At 40.5% G+C, this 15,818-nt stretch overlaps 1 protein-coding gene across 1 annotated transcript in view; it reads left to right on the top strand.

The window, feature by feature from the left end:
• UBA6 (ubiquitin like modifier activating enzyme 6) overlaps positions 1 to 15,818 on the top strand; it is a 2,440,735-nt gene that overhangs the window by 977,248 nt on the left and 1,447,669 nt on the right. Inside the window, exon 17 of the mRNA XM_044060993.1 lies at positions 13,254 to 13,331. Within this exon, the coding sequence (XP_043916928.1) occupies positions 13,254 to 13,331 (78 nt within the window). The remainder of the gene's footprint in view (positions 1 to 13,253; positions 13,332 to 15,818) is intronic.

Genomic DNA, 15,818 nt, shown 5'->3' with positions numbered 1-15,818 from the left:
CAAATTGAAATAGAATTAGGGGCCTTCCAAGATTTGATCCATCTGTGGTGAATTCCTCTGGTATAGCTTTTGCCACCTCTAGAAACAGTCAGTTGGCAAAATTGTGTTCCAGAACTCCCTGCATGAAGGCCTTGAAAACAGATACTTATGCATTTTTTTCTGTTAGACAGAAATGTTCGTGTGTTCTTCTCCACTGATTTCCATGGTTCTTCTGAAGATTCAGAGGAACTTCTCAAGGGACTCCCTTCTGACTTAGACAACAGCAGTTTTCCCTTTTTTGGAATTAGGGCGATTACCACAGGTTTCCTCGCAGACTTGATTTACTCACACGTGATCAGGGTTGTTTGATAACATCCTGACCCCAAATAACTGCAGCTTGACTTCCTGAATGATAGGGTCTTAATGGAAGCAAGAAAGCCTGCTACTACAAAATTATAAATTAGCAAATGGAAAAGGTTTTCTAGTTGGTTCCAACAAAAGAGCCAGCACCCATTCAGGGCTAGTATTCTCTGGTTCTACAGTACTTGTGTGAATTACTTTCTGTGACTTGTCTTACTCCACTTTCAAGGTTCATTTGTTAGTCATTTCAACATATCCCCTCATGAACCCCCCCCCCTTCAATGTGAAAATGTTTTTGAAAGGGGTTCTGCATGAGAAGCCTCCCAGAAAACCAGTGGTTCCTTCAGATTTTGATTTTTTTTTTGTAGAGAAGCTAACACTTGCTCTATTTGAACCAGCTCATGCTGACTTGAGGTTCTTATCATGGAATACAGTTTTACTTATTGCTCTGACTTCTGCAAGATGGGTATCTGAGTTAGAATCTCTAATTGTGGTTCAACGTTCTCTTTTTTTCCACAGGGATAGGGTTTCTTTGAGAATTAATCCTTTCTTTATGCCTACAGTGTTATCTGAGTTTACTTTTAATCCACGTACTGTTATGGTAACTTTATTTGCATAACTGTACTTTTCATGTCCTGCTTGTACCTAAGAAGGGGAAAAAAAAAACAGAATAAGGAACCTTGCCTACACAGTGATCTCAGGCAGTGCCTCAGCTTCTGGTGGGTGACGTTCCAGTGGACATTCGTTGTTTCTCTGACCACTCACTGTTTTTTTTTTCGAATTCCTGTGGTGTAGTCCCTTCAGTGGGTCTATATTACAAGATTGAATGCTTAGGTGATTGAACACCTAAATATCGAACTTGTAATATCGAAAATAAAAAACAGAGAATGGCGATTTAACGTAGGGAAAGATTTCCCTTGGCCGTTCGCCATATTTTCCTGTTTTGTCTACTGTAGAGCGATCTCAGAGTTGGTATATTTAGTTAGGGTGTGTGTGCGTGGGCACGGCCCCCCACTTAGTTTGGGTGTAAAGGTTTTTTGTTTTTTTTTCCTGTGGCTGACCAACGTGTTTTCCTGCGCCGTTTGGCAGCTTTGGGTTCAATATTACAAGTTCGATGTTTAGGTGTTCGATCACCTAAGCATTCGATCTTGTAATACAGATGCCCTTCAGCCACCATGGACTGGAGGTTAGTCACATCCTCTGCAGCTGTCCCAGTGTTCAGGCTAGGCATGGGAGAACATTCTTCCTTGTGTCTGGGAGTTTTTCCGGGAGGTTCTTCCTGAGGTAGCTGGGGAAAGAGGCCAGTTGCCCAGGATGAAGTACCATCTCCTTCCAGGGACTCCCCTAGAAAAAAGAAAATAGGGTTAGATATTGCCCATGTAAAGGCATTTTGTTTGTTCATTATGATGTTTTTCTTACCTTCACCTGGAGTTTACTGCAGGTTTTCAGTCCTGAAGAGCAAAAATCCAAGCCAGATGTTAAACTAAGCAAACATATTCCTGAGGAAAGTATGTCAGAGGGCTCTGACTTGGACAAAGAAAAGAGCTTCTCGATTTGATTTTCAAGCCCAGGACGCTGACTCTGAGAAACGCATCTTTTCCAACTCCCTTTAGAGGAGTTTTCATTTTCTGTGACTGTTTCCAGTATGAATGATGCACTGTCTTGATAGAACAAAGTCCTTTAGAATAATGTGAATATTCTACAAAAGGGCCTTACAGAAGCAGATGCTTAGTGCCAGAGTCATGGTCTCAAGCTTAATGCCAAGAAATGTATAGTTATCCCCTTTGGGAAAAAACTTGTACCCATAAATTACCACATAAGTGACAGTACACTAAACATGAAAAGTGTGATAAGGGACTTAGGGACACAGGTGGACAGTGGTCTCACCTTTGATAACCACATAGCCACAACAGTCAGGAAATCCTTCTATGTGGCACATCTCATCACTAAGGGCTTTTCATCCAGAAAAAAGGAGGTCATTGTCCCACTGTACTCATCCTTCATTAGACCCATTATAGAGTACAACGCCCCATTTGGTATGTACCTCACAAGACATCTGCAACAATTGGAAAGACCACAGAAATACCTCACTAAAAGAATCACAGGCCTAAAGCAGATGCCATATGGTGACCGTCTAAAAAAAATTCAGCTATACTCTGTTGCATATTGCCTACTCAGAGGCGATCTCTGCTTAACATACAAGGCCATGTCAAACTCAGTGCTGTTGGATATGCTACACTTAAAGAAATCCCAATCCCTCAGTCACATGCTCCTGGGATCTAAACCTGGTCATCACAATGAGCAAAACATGCTGGAAGGATAGGTTCCTGACGCAGAGACTCCACATACTCTGGAATAGACTGCCCATACATGTCAAGCTTTTTGGCTCTTTGGCCCTCTTCAAAAGGAACCTTGATTGATGGGAGATAGGAAATTCACCCCGGGGAATCACGTCAGTAGACAGGGGACCAGGGAATTAAATATTCTAGGAAGAAATAGCCAGGGAATTGTTCTAGCTAGGCTTGTATAGACCCTAAGGCCAATAGCCTAGTACCAACCTATGAGCTGACAAAACTATTTATTTCTTATGATGGGGCAAAAAAGGACGATCTATGTCAAATCAGACTGCTACTCAAATCAGATTACTGCTAGATGGTTCTCCTCAGCAATTACATTTTTGTGTTCCCACCATGGAAAATCTGTTCCAGGCAGTATTGAGCATATTCTTTTAGAGCTTCAATGATGGCATACTGCAAAGTAGTGGACTTAAAGCATTCTAGAGGCAGCTACATGGTCCTTTCTACATAACTTTACAAAGCCTTGCTGGATTCCTTCTTCAGGTCCTAGACTGGCTTTAAGACCATTAATCCTGTAGTTTCTGAACTCTTATCCTTCCTCTACCCAGTTTGTATAATCTTTGGACATGAATTCAGTAAGTCAAAAGCCACTACAGCAGTGAGAATGATTGTTGAACATAATATTGTTGTGCAAGTTGCACTTACCATAACAGCAGATGTTCAAATTCCACACCGCTGCACTATCTGCACCTTCCCTCCATCATCCTTTCTTCTTTAAATAGTTAATTTGGGGGTAAACAGTTATATGTGTATATCTTTGGGTTTTCAGGATGAGTACGCTTTCTCTTTTTGTTGGGCAAGAATGCCCTGAAGTTGTCTGAGCTATGACTACTGATTTTTCTCCCTGGGCTCATACATCAGCAGCCAGAGCACAGGTGTTTTGGAGAGCCAGAATTTTATAAAGACTAGCCAGCTGTTGCATCCTGGGCTGGATACAACCCATTTAGCCAAAGGCTACTGCAGCATTGGGAAATTCAGACATCTTCTGCTGTGGTAAATGAAACTTTACCCAACTTTACTTGTTTTTACCTCTGATCTGTTATTCATCTCTTAATTCCCTCCTTACCTCCCTAGTGCTCTTTTTATTTATCCGTAGTACTCTTTTTATTTATCCGTGTATAGTCTTTACTTAAAATATATTTCTGTTTCCAAATCACGTACTAAAAAATGTATTCTGTCCGTTCTCTAGCCCTTGAAATCTTTGTTTTCCCTGTGTATAGTTGCGTATCACTATTGCTTGTGTTCATTATAACACATTTCTGTTAATCTGATTATTTAATCATTGTCATCTGATTGCTTTATGTACTGAGATATATTATGCTGTTTGCCCCCATCCTCCACTGAAAAGAAGCAATTATAGCTCAGATGGACTGTCCTGATTTATTTATTTCTCCCATTTGTTAGTGTGTGTGTGTGTACGTGTGTGCGTGTGTTTATTATATATAAAAACCTTAGACATCATACATATATGCATAATACGTGTACACACTTATTAAATACAGGTGTTTTGTATATAACATATGAAGTACAGTGGGATCAAGATGATCTTCTGAATCCTCAAAGAAACCATTAAATAAGACAGAACCAGGATACACACTGGCAAGTACACCTGAGCTCACATAGCAGCTGTACGACAAGCAAGCAAGAGTTTTATGTTTTATACATATACGAGTGTATCTGGTCAAAATCTAGCAATAGTGTTTTCCACCTCTGAAAAAGATGGGATATCTTTAATTTTTTTAATTGCTGGTTTGGTATCAGTATCGTTAGAAATAAAGTCCACTAACCACAGCCCCACGTATTTCAGTCTTTTAACTCCATTAGGGAAAGGAAAATGCTCTTACCACTCCTGAAGGATTATAATTAAACTTAATGATTTTGTTTCTTGGCTTCATTTATTTTGTGTCCTGATGACCTACTAAATTTTGTCAAAGTTGCAAATAAATCACTGAGATCCTTCTGCAAATTGTTTTATATGCAGATGATATTCTGTTTACTCTTACCAATCATAAATTTTTGTGCACCACGTGTATATTACAAAAAAAAAATTCATCATGGAAGCTCGCGTATAAGCTGTCAATGGCTGCAAGTGTGGTGCAAACATTAGTAGCAAGAGGACAGTTTTGCCGTCTAATACATCCTAGGAGAAAAGGCTTATAAAACTGTGCTGCTCTTTTTACTCTGGGCACTGCCCATTTATAAATGGCTCTCAGCAAGGAAGCAAAGTTTGAGGGCAGGCCCATTGCCATTTCTAATGTGGCAAACTGAAATGGCCAATTCTATTCATTTTGTTCTATTCTTATGTTGTTGTGCATCTGCCACCTTCCCTCCCACAAATGCAGACTGAACAAATACACCAAGCTGAAAACCAATGGAGCCAGTCTCTTTATGGTTATTGAAATAAAAAGCTTATAATCATGATTTAATACTGAAGTAGTTTTGTAGGAGGATGGCAGAGCTGGAGCTTCACCATTTTAAAATAGCAGAAACCCCAACCTCTTTCCACAGGAGGAAGTTCGAAAAGATTACTGCATCATTCATTCCAGCTAGCAAAGTAGAAAGCAGGAGATCTCCACCTAGTCTCTGGTCTTCCAAGGAGGTTCCATCTAAACCCATGGACTTATTTAATAGTTGCAAATTCAGGATTTTAGCTCTTCAGTGGTTGTAGGGTCAAGGCGCTTTCTGTTCTGCATAGTGTCCAAGTGAGGTAAACTAATGGAATTCAGAAATTGCTCATTCCTCCCACCTCCACCCCCAATTACATGCCTCTTTAGTGTTATCAGAAGAGTAGAAGTTCATATTAGTGATCACAAAACATTTCTAGGATATCCAGGAAGTTTCTATAGTACTGTCCCGTAAACTTATGCATCCCTGAGATATACCACTGTACTGAATCTTGTCATAGGACTAGAAACCTCAGGGATCCGAGTTTGGTCATCATCATCAGCCCCCCTTTTTCCCATTTTTTTTTTCTACATGGAGTCGGGGAGTCATGTTAACTGTCACCAATGCTCTTGATTCAGTGCCACACTCCTGCCTTTTTCAACACTCATGCCTGACTGTCGCAGATTTTCTTTCTCACAATCCATCCACCTTTGCTGGACGTCCTCGCATCCTCTTACCTTCTTCCTGTCAGTCCCAAATCTTCCTCACCAGATTGTCTTCTGCTTTTCTGCATATGTGTCCAAATCACCATAATCTATTCTCGTTGATCTTTTCTGCAATTGGAGCTACCTTTGCTTCTATGTCTTTATTTCTTCGTCTGTCCCAGTGTACATCCTACCACCCTTCTCAGGCACTTAATTTCCATCACCTCTAGCTTCTTCAACTGTTCTGTCTTTACTGCCCAGGTTTCTGTATCATGCAATAGTACTGGTCGCACCGCTGTCTTGTACACTTTACTTTTCAGCTTCTTTGGCATTCTTCTGTCATAGACTACACCAAACAGTCTATGCCAGTTGGCTGCAACCCGTCTGATTCTAGCTTTGACATCTTCATTCAGACTTCCCTTCTCCTCAGCCACCCCTCCCAGATACTTGAAGCTGTTTACCTGTTCCACTATCTTCCCTTCTGTCTCTTTTCTCAGCTTCTTCTGATTTCCCCAATTTGCTGCCATTATCTGTGCTTAGTTTCATCCTATGTGCCTTCAGTTTTGCATTCCATTCACCTATCATTTGCTGAAGTTCTAGATTAGAATCTGCCTGTAATACCACATCATCTGCATACAGCAACTTTGTTGATCTGCCCCCTCCGACCTGTTTGCTAATGTAGGCCATCACCAGTATGAACAGCAGCGGGCTCAGAGCTGAACCCTGGTGTACACCCACTCCCACTGGGAACCCATCTGTGAAGGCCGAACACTCTTTGTACATGAGTCATCGGGCCCTTGTAAATAGCATGCACAAATTCTACCAATGTTTCTGGGACTTCAAACCACTGCAGTACTGCCTAGATCAGCTTTCTTGGGACCTTGTCATATGCTTTCTCCAAGTCTAGGAATGCCCAGTTGGACTCTCTCCTCATCTCTAGCTTCTTCTCAAGTATCTGTCTCACTGCAAACATCGGGTCAATTGTGCTGCATCCTGTTCTGAATCTGAACTGCTCATCTTCCATCTTCCATTCTACTACTCTGCGTATCCATTTATCAGTCACCCTCTCCAGAACTTTCATGCAGTGTGATAGGAGTTTGATGCTTCTGTACTGCCCACAGTTGTGGATGTCCCCTTTGTTCTGGTACATGGCATGAGTATGCTTATTCTCCAGTCATCTGGGATATGCTTTTCTTTTCACACTGCTATGAGTACCCTCAGGAGCCATTTGTCCCCTATCTCACCCAGCATCTTTATCATATCTGCTGTGACTTCATTGAGCCTGCTGCTTTCCCTGATTTCGTTTTCTTTAGTGCTGTTCTTGCTTCTTCTGGGGTGGGCTCCTCCTCTTCTAATTGTAGGCTGTTTCTGGGGCAGTACAGCTTCTGTGGGGTTTTCTTCATTCAAAAGCTGCTGGAAATACTCCATCTATTTGCCTTTGATATTCTGTGGACTGGTGAGCAGGTTGTTGCTGGAATCCCTTATGAAGGGTGTTTGACTATCTTTTTTATCTTTCTGTCTTTGCCTTGCAACCTGTTATAGTTTTGGTGCCCCTTACTGAGTCACTTTCCAGAAGTTGGTAGAGTGCCTCCGATGCCCTATTCTTTGTTATTGCAACTTCTTTCTTAGCTTCTTTGTTAGCCAACCAATAGTCCTTCTTAGCCTGGTCAATTTTTTTCTATCTCCCACTTCTTCCTGCACTCCTCCTTTCTTTAGATGACTTCCTGGACTTCCACATTCCACCACCAGCTTACCTTATGTACCTTATTTCCATACTTGGCTCGGCCACATATCTGTTCTGTAGTCCTAACACATGCTGTCTTTAGGCACTGCCATTCTTGTTCAACCCCACCTATTTCCTCGTCTTCTGGGGGTGCTAGAGCCCTGAATAATTCCTTGAACTTTTGTACTTTCTCCCCAGTCAACTTCCAGGTCTACAGTCTGGTCTCTGTTGACCTTAGAATCTCCTCTGACCACTGCTTGCTGCTGATTGTGGCAACTAATGATTTATGTTGTGGGACAACTGTTTCACTGGGGATAACTTTGCAATCATGGAGTCTACCCCAGTGCCTTTTCCTTACTAGGAGGAAGTCTACATGAGTTGCATGTTGGCTACTCTTGTATGTGATCTTGTGACTGTTTCTCTTTCTGAACCATGTGTTGGCTACTATCAAGCCATTTGCCAGACAGAAGTCTAGAATGGCTTCTCCTCCTTTATTCCTGTTGACCCACCCATGTGGACCCAGGCAGTTCTCATATCCTGTTCTGTCTGTCCCGATATGTGCATTCAAGTCCCCCATTATCAACACCAATTCATGTTGGCCTGCCTTATCTAGTAGGTCCTGCAACTGCTGTCTGAATGCACTGTTTTCCTCACTGTCATAACCCTGCTGTGGGGCATAGGCTGGGATTATGAATACTGCCCTATCATTACACTGGAGTCTGATTGCCATGAGTCTGTTATTAATTCTGATGATATCCCTCACTGCCTTCTGAAGCCTCTCTCTCTCACCGCAATTCCTACACCATTTCTAGCCTGTCCCCGTCCTGAGTAGTAGAGACTTGATCTTAAGCCAAGTGGCTTTGTTGCACTTCCCTTCCATCTTGTCTCTTGGTTACATAGGATGTCCAGCCTCCTCTGTATCATCATGTCATCCACTTCCAAACTGCGTCCTGTCAGTGAACCTACATTAAGCATACCTTAATCTGGACTTACTCTGGAAATAAAAATCTGTCAAGGCCATCACTTGAAACTCTAAATACTTAATAAAATAATTCTCGCTGGTAGCCTTTGCTTCCAAGTAACTGTCATAAAATCTTAGATCTGCTAACCTTCTTTGCTAAACTAACACCTTTAAACATACTTTCAAGTAGTCCTGCCTGTTCAACCCCCTAAATTGTCCTCAAGTTTCATAGATTCCTGTTTCAAAGTCTTGCTTCATCCAGTCCCATCATTTCCAGGACTTGATCCCTCCTTTATCCACATACCCAGAGAGAAGCTATTGGAGGTGCTCTCTGAACATTTCATTTCTTAGAAATTGGATGAAACCTCCAGTATCTGTTTAGCATGTTCCTCTATCTTTGAATAAATGTAACCTGGAGCATGGTCTGACCATAACAGTAATCCTAGTGTTTGAGCTTGTGCAGCATGTTTAGCAGACAGACAGTATATGTTCAGCCTTGATCATATTGTATAGCAGACAGAATAATATGTAAAAATCTTGAACTTTGCTCCTGAATAAAGCGTATTACATACATTGATGTAACCAAAGAACTTTTAAATATGCACTTAACATTTTCCCAACCAAGGAGAGAATTAACATCTTGAATTCAAGTGACCAAGTTCCAGTCCTCCATTTCTGTGTTGTTTCCCTGTAGAAATACAGTGGTATCTCTCAGATTCCCTTTCTGAGTTCATGTTGACCTACCGGAACTGGAGCATAGATTAAAACCAAAGTAAGGGGAAACGAATGCATAGTTAAAATAGCCATCCCCTGCCTAGAGGGTCAAGGTGACAACCTGGTAATCCCTCATTTGCAGCTTGCAGTGCTTTACCTTTATCATATGTGTTTCCTGCAGACACAACTCTACCAGTTTGTCTGTTCTTACCAGAAGAGTGTCTCTCGACTGTCCTGGTGATCCCATTCACATTTCAGGTGGCTATAAGTTTTTATATCCCTCCTCCGTGTATGCCTCATGACCAACTTCATCTTTTAACACTCCATCATGAGAATCTAACAGATGCGCTTGTCCATCCTCGAAATTCTTAGTACATTTTTCAAACCAAATTATAAATATTGCTTTGAGCTGGGCCTGAGAAGTTGTATTATTAATAAGGTGCTTGTTATATCTATATAATACTTGCAGGCGAACAAGTAACTGAAGAAAGTAAAACTCTTCCCCCAGTGTATATCTGAATCCTGTTGCACACTTCTTAGGATAGGACTAGAATACTATAATAGGAAACACAAGTGCATCTGTTTGTTCTATTTTAAAAGAACCAAACTTCTAAACAGTTAACATCACGGCCATATAGGCCCCTCAGCATCCAGATACATTTTAAGATATTTATGAAAATTTACATTTTCTCTGTCCTAGATTTGTTTGTATATAAAATGTATAACCTTGCTTAGCTTGCACCTCAAGTGTATCATGCATCTTGGACCATTGAAAGTTCCAAACAATGTTCTGTGCAGATGATGTTATAGCGGTATATATGAAAATGGAGTATTACTATCTGCAATTACCAAAATATTATCTTAACAGATCCCCCCCCCCCCTCGCCTCTACAATGACTGCAAAAGCATCAGAAAAGATAAGCATACCCCTTAACCCACTTATTCTTTAGTCCTTGGCAATCTTAATGTTAATAATAAAACTACTTTTGCTTCTCCACTGTGTTGCTTTTAAAGATTAGAACAGCTTTTTACATGTAGCCGAGATACCTGACCTTTCCTGCACTGGATGCAAAAGATCATAAATTTTTTCACTTTCTGGTACTTCACTTTTATCTCTTTCAGGATAGTAGAAGGGCTGTTGAGTTGTTTGCCCTCTGCTCCTACGTTGGTGGCCTGATCTGCTGGAGCTCTTTATTAGAGTGTATTGCCACAGGGCCCAAATTCAAAGAACAGCACTGATGCCGTTTAGCCTTTGTTTTAGACTGTCGTTTTGACTTTCCAAGCTGCAGTTGGCATGAAATACATTACATCACAAGTAAAATTTACTTTTAGCAAAGAAAAGTTGAAAACAGTGTTAAATGCAATACCAGCAGGTAGGTAGTAAGGAGACCACCGATGCCTTGTCTGCACTTACGAAGCTAACCAGCAGTCCTTTAACTTTTTGCGCAAGTTTATTCCTCTTTGCATATGTACAGTTGCACATATCAAGTGAAATACTTTTTATATTTATTCAAGTAAAGATTTTTACTATTTAATTTTAAAGGGTTCATGCATTGAGTGAGCAGTATTAAGTGTTGAATGTCTACCTATTTAAGCGTGATTGCTTGGTGTTAATGCTACCATTCAGATATGTAAAGGTTGGCTTCAGGTAGTAGTTTGTGTTCTTCATTTTGCTATTGAAGTCTAGCAGGTGTACTGTTGCCATGAACTGGGGAAGAGAAGATGGTGTGGTATTGGAGAGCTATTATTTACCCTCTACCCCTCCAACTGAAAAAGTGTGTGTGTGTTTATAAACAAAATTATTTTATAGACATTTCAGTTACTGTTAGTAAGATTGCAGTGGAAGACACCTAGCACTGTCTGAAGTAGCTGAAAGGAGTGAATAATTGTGACTTATCTGCAACTGTATAGTGTAATATTTATTTGGTTGTGGCATTTGTTGGTTATTACCAGAGGCAGCAGTGCACATTTACAGTACGCCATTAAGGCCAGTTGCTTCCCACAAACTAATTGACGTGCAGTGGTTTGGATGTACACACACCATAACCTTGCTTTTAATAAGTTAATTCATACCACCAGTGTGGATTCCAAGCCAGTACCATCTCATATAATTTGTCGGCAGTGGGTGGAATTTATACATTTGTTCTCCACATGTTTGGTAGACAGCAGTGAGGATATATTGTACTTTGTATAGCTTGTAAAAAGGTCCTTTCCTTTATAGCAGCCTTTAAGGTTCAGAAATTCTCAATGGAGTGGTCTGTGTGTGACTTTTCTCTCTGTGTGTGAAATATGTTAATGAGTTGCTCTGGAAGAACCTTGGGTCAAACTTGTATGGAACCAGTCACCATGGATGCCATAAATATATCCTGAAAGCTCCAAGACTTATGTCCTAAGAATGTGGATGCCATTTTTGCCACTAATTTGAGGGGGGGAACGTGATCCTGATCAGGTATCCTCAGACTGATCTCTTGTCCCGCAAAGGTCGCAGAGGCCATAACATTTATTTTTTTGCCTTTCTACTAGACATGGAGTATAAAGCCTTGCTTGGGGTTGGTAAGAGAATTTTATTCTGAGTTGTGTTGTCATCTAAATTTCTGAAGAATAAGATTCATTTAGCCCATTATTTGCAGCCATGAAAATTGTTTGACGCTGCCCTTGGGGAGGGGACAAGTCATTGATTCTCACAGTTTGCATCAGCTTGAAGAGCCATCACAGGGGATCAGTGAGTTTTGAACATTTTGCAGTCAGCCATGTCTTAGAGCTCTGAGGTTCTCTTCCAGAAAGGGCTCCTCTTCAGTTTTTAGTTGTTTAATGCTATTCATATGCTGTAATGTTTATGTATGTGTGCTGTAATATGACTGTCATTTAATCTTGGAGACAGTCTGTTTGCACACAAACAAACTGCTGATAAATATACCATCAAAAGTAAAACAAAGAAGTGTGTCAGTAGGGAGGCAAGCCTTCCTACACACACCTGGAACTCTATATTAATAGTCCACAACTGCATAATAGTGTGGAAAGAGAAACTTCCTTAACCTCACTGTACAGTTAATCGACTGGGGCTAAGCAGTGATTAAGGTAAGGTAATGCAACATCAGTTTACTACTACATACTTTGTAACCGAGTAATCGATCTACTGAATGAAACCCATATGCATTTGTGTTAAGATGTTGGGCTGTCCACGAGGTCCTTTTCAGCCACTATATATACATTAAAGTGAAAAACAGCTGTATAGGAACAGCAGCATATAGAAGAGAAGGACATCTAAAGTTTATGGTAAGATTTTACACAACAATACTGTCTTGGTATAGGCATACAGATGATTAAAATCGACCATTGTTAAAACTTTTTATGTGAGATCCGTGTCAGAAATCAATTTGCATTCTTAATAAAAATAAGTAAACCTGATTCAAGCCGGTATTGCTTGTTTACACCATGGTTTACCAAGTTCAAATGAGACGAGCGCTTTTGCCCTTGTCAGAGCTTCAGTCTTGTACATGGTATAGTGTTTGGTTGAATGCTTTTCGTAGCAAACACTTGTCTGCTTTTTGTAAATGCTGGTGAGATTGAAGAAAGCGGTTTGTGATCGGATATAGCTCCAGTCTTTAATTGGGTATTTTTTTTTAGTTGGATGTTTCAGTTTTGGTAAACTTTACTGGTGCTATATTTTGTGCTGGCAGTGATTCCCATTTTTTAATACATTTCTCCTTTTCTTGAGCTAGTGTAGTTGTCGAGTTGGTATATTTAAGTTTGGAGCCCTTAACCCCCCCCCCCCCCCCCCATGGGGTTGCACACATTTTTTTATGAATTTTTCTCTTTAGTTTTTTGTGTGTTAGCTGTATTATGTTTGCTCTTCTAAGTCGAGTATTTTGAGTGCTTCATGGATGTGTGTGTGTGTGTGTGTGTGTGTGTGTGTGTGTGTGTGTGTGTGTGTGTGTGTGTGTGTGTGTGTGTGTGTGTGTATATTACTTTTTGTCATATTATTGCAGAGACCATTTTTTATGACTAAGTTTTTCTCCCTAGTTGCTACAGAAAGAGTCGTTAATAAAACAGTATTCTTTGCTTTTTAGATCACGGTTACAGATCCTGATTTAATTGAAAAGTCCAACCTCAATAGACAGTTTCTGTTTCGGCCACATCATATACAGGTATTGAACTTTTTAATGCTGTTGCTGTTGCACTGACTTCATTAAGAATGGTAACAGTGATGTTTACCTGCCAGTTTGAACTGATGCTGCATTCTGACTTTGCTCTTATTTTGACCAGATTAAAAGGAAAAAAAATACTACAATTTAGACTCTGCTTATTTGAGGAAGAAAATGTTGTGGGTGATTGTGCTGCTTTTATTTTACTTGACTGTGATATTGAAGTATGCATTAATTTGAGATATTTTGTTTTCTAGCTATCATTTTAACAGGCAGTTGTACATTTGTCTGGTTGAGCTAGTTTTTTTTTTCATAAATAGCATGTACAACTGCTGTGTTAAAAAGAAGACAGTGTCACAAAAACATAATTTAAAAGATTGCAGTCAGGTTTTCTGGTCATTTGGATGGAAACAAGTGATTTGACTGCAAGGGCCCACTTTTGTTGATCTTTTGGTTGGCAACACTTCTGCATTCAGAATTTTTCAGCAAACTTCTTCATTTAAGAATGCCTGCAGGTCTGGCTGATCATTGCTCTGATGCTTTGCATGTAGTAGATCTGTTTGTTTTCAGAACTTGCTAGTTCGTTTACATTATTTGCATAATTTGGATGTTGCTGCTAGTGGTCATTGGTGAAGTCCAGTGTTTGCATACTTCTGCATCCGAAGTGATGTCCATGTGGTCATCAGTTAATCAACCAAAACTTTCACCAATATTGCTTGTACTTCGGTAAGCAGGAAGATGACCTTGATAACTGCTTCAAGTGACAGAGGTTAACCCTTGCTACTCGAATTTGAAAGTGAATTGCTTTTCCACTTCTCAGAGATGTTTGCAATTAAGAATGTTTATGTGTAAAGACCAGCAGGAGGGTCCTTCTTACAACCCCAGTCATCTGACTTGACATCACTTCAAGACCGACACTAAGAGGTCAGGTCCAGGCCTGAACATCCTTGGAGTTAGTGTGGCATTCACAAAGCAACCTCCCCCAACAAACCACTGAAGTGATCAGCTTACTCTTGACCAGCAAAGAACCTCTCCTTAACTGGTCCACAGCCTTATGGGATCATTTTGAGGGTAGGGGAAGTGCACCCTTGGCTTTGGTCTTGGACTGTTTGTATCCTGAAGTTCTTGTGCTATTACATGTCTGAATAGTGGGTTAGAGTACCTGGTTGATCAATCTGATCTCCGGGATCAGTCATGGAGTCATCCAGCCATATATTTTGGGGGTACTCTGGGCCCGTACTCTTCACCTGAGTTCTTCCCTTATTTTCGTATGGGTCAGTGGGGTTCTTATCATTGTTGGGCCCATCTGGTCATCAAACAGCTTCCAAAAGATCGGTCTCCCTCCAGAACTTTCACAGGAGCAACAGTTGGCCTTTAACTTCAGTTCTTGTAAAGAAATGCCCAGTGGGAAACGTTCCTCACAGAATATTGATTTAAAAAAAATTGCTTTTTGTTTCAGTATAGCTTTTAAGCAGTATTTCCCCCTTAAGAAACCCAGTATCTGTCTAATATCGAAAGTTTCCTGTCAAAGACTTCTGCTTATAGCTTTAAGCTATTTAGGACAGTATTTTTGTGAGAAAAAAATTGCTTATGGAAACAAAATTTAGAATCGGGAAGTGTTTTTTTTTAAGGGGCAGGAATTATTGCAGAGTATGTTGGTGCTTGTTTTCCATGTGTGACAATTTCCTGACATTTTTTGTCTGTCAGACAAGAATTTAGTCTGTTGCTTATGCATTACTATGTTTAGAGGACTATGTATGCATGTGTAAGTATGCTGCTTGTGAACACTGTTTGAGAACTCACCTTCTGACTGACTTGCTTCAACAAAGCTTACTGCATTTGCAGCATCCTCCATGGTCAAAGCATGGATACTTACCCCGGTCTTGCTGGTCTATCTGTTGCTGTACCTAGAAGGAAAAAAAAAACAACTTGTCAAGGAGCCCTTCCTGACTTCCTTGGTCTCAGTCATAACCCCAGCCAATGAAGAGTGACTGTAGAGGCTATTAGTCATTCTTCAGATAATTCACTTATCTTTCCTGCTTCTTTTGTTTGTAGTCCTTTCAGCCACAGAAAACAGGGGACAGCCACATCCTCTTCGACTTTTCTAGTGTCTGATCTAGGCATGTGACATCCATCTCTTCTGGGTCAGGGAGACATTGTGAGAGGTGCTGCTTGAAGTAGCTGGGGAAAGGACCTCCTGATGAGGCAGAAGTACCTTCTCCAGGTCAGTCTTCAGTGATACATGTTAAAGAAAAAAGAAGAGGATAAACATTGTTTAATGAAGGCAGTGGATGTTATAAAATATGATTTTCTTACCTTAACTAGGAAGGTGTTGCAGGCTGTTAATTCTAATACTCAGAAATCCTTACCTGTAAAAGATGGCAGCAGAAACATTCCTGAGGAAGATATATCAGATAATTCTAACATAGGAGAGATGGGGCATCTTCTCCCCTAGATTTACCAAGCCCAAATCTGATTCAGAAGAAACCT

This window comes from Protopterus annectens, chromosome 2.part0 (assembly GCF_019279795.1).
Source record: "Protopterus annectens isolate FY-2018-M chromosome 2.part0, PAN1.0, whole genome shotgun sequence".
Lineage (NCBI taxonomy): Eukaryota > Metazoa > Chordata > Ceratodontiformes > Protopteridae > Protopterus > Protopterus annectens.
The sequence above is the reverse complement of the archived record's forward strand: the minus strand, read 5'-3'. Positions and strand labels throughout refer to the sequence as shown.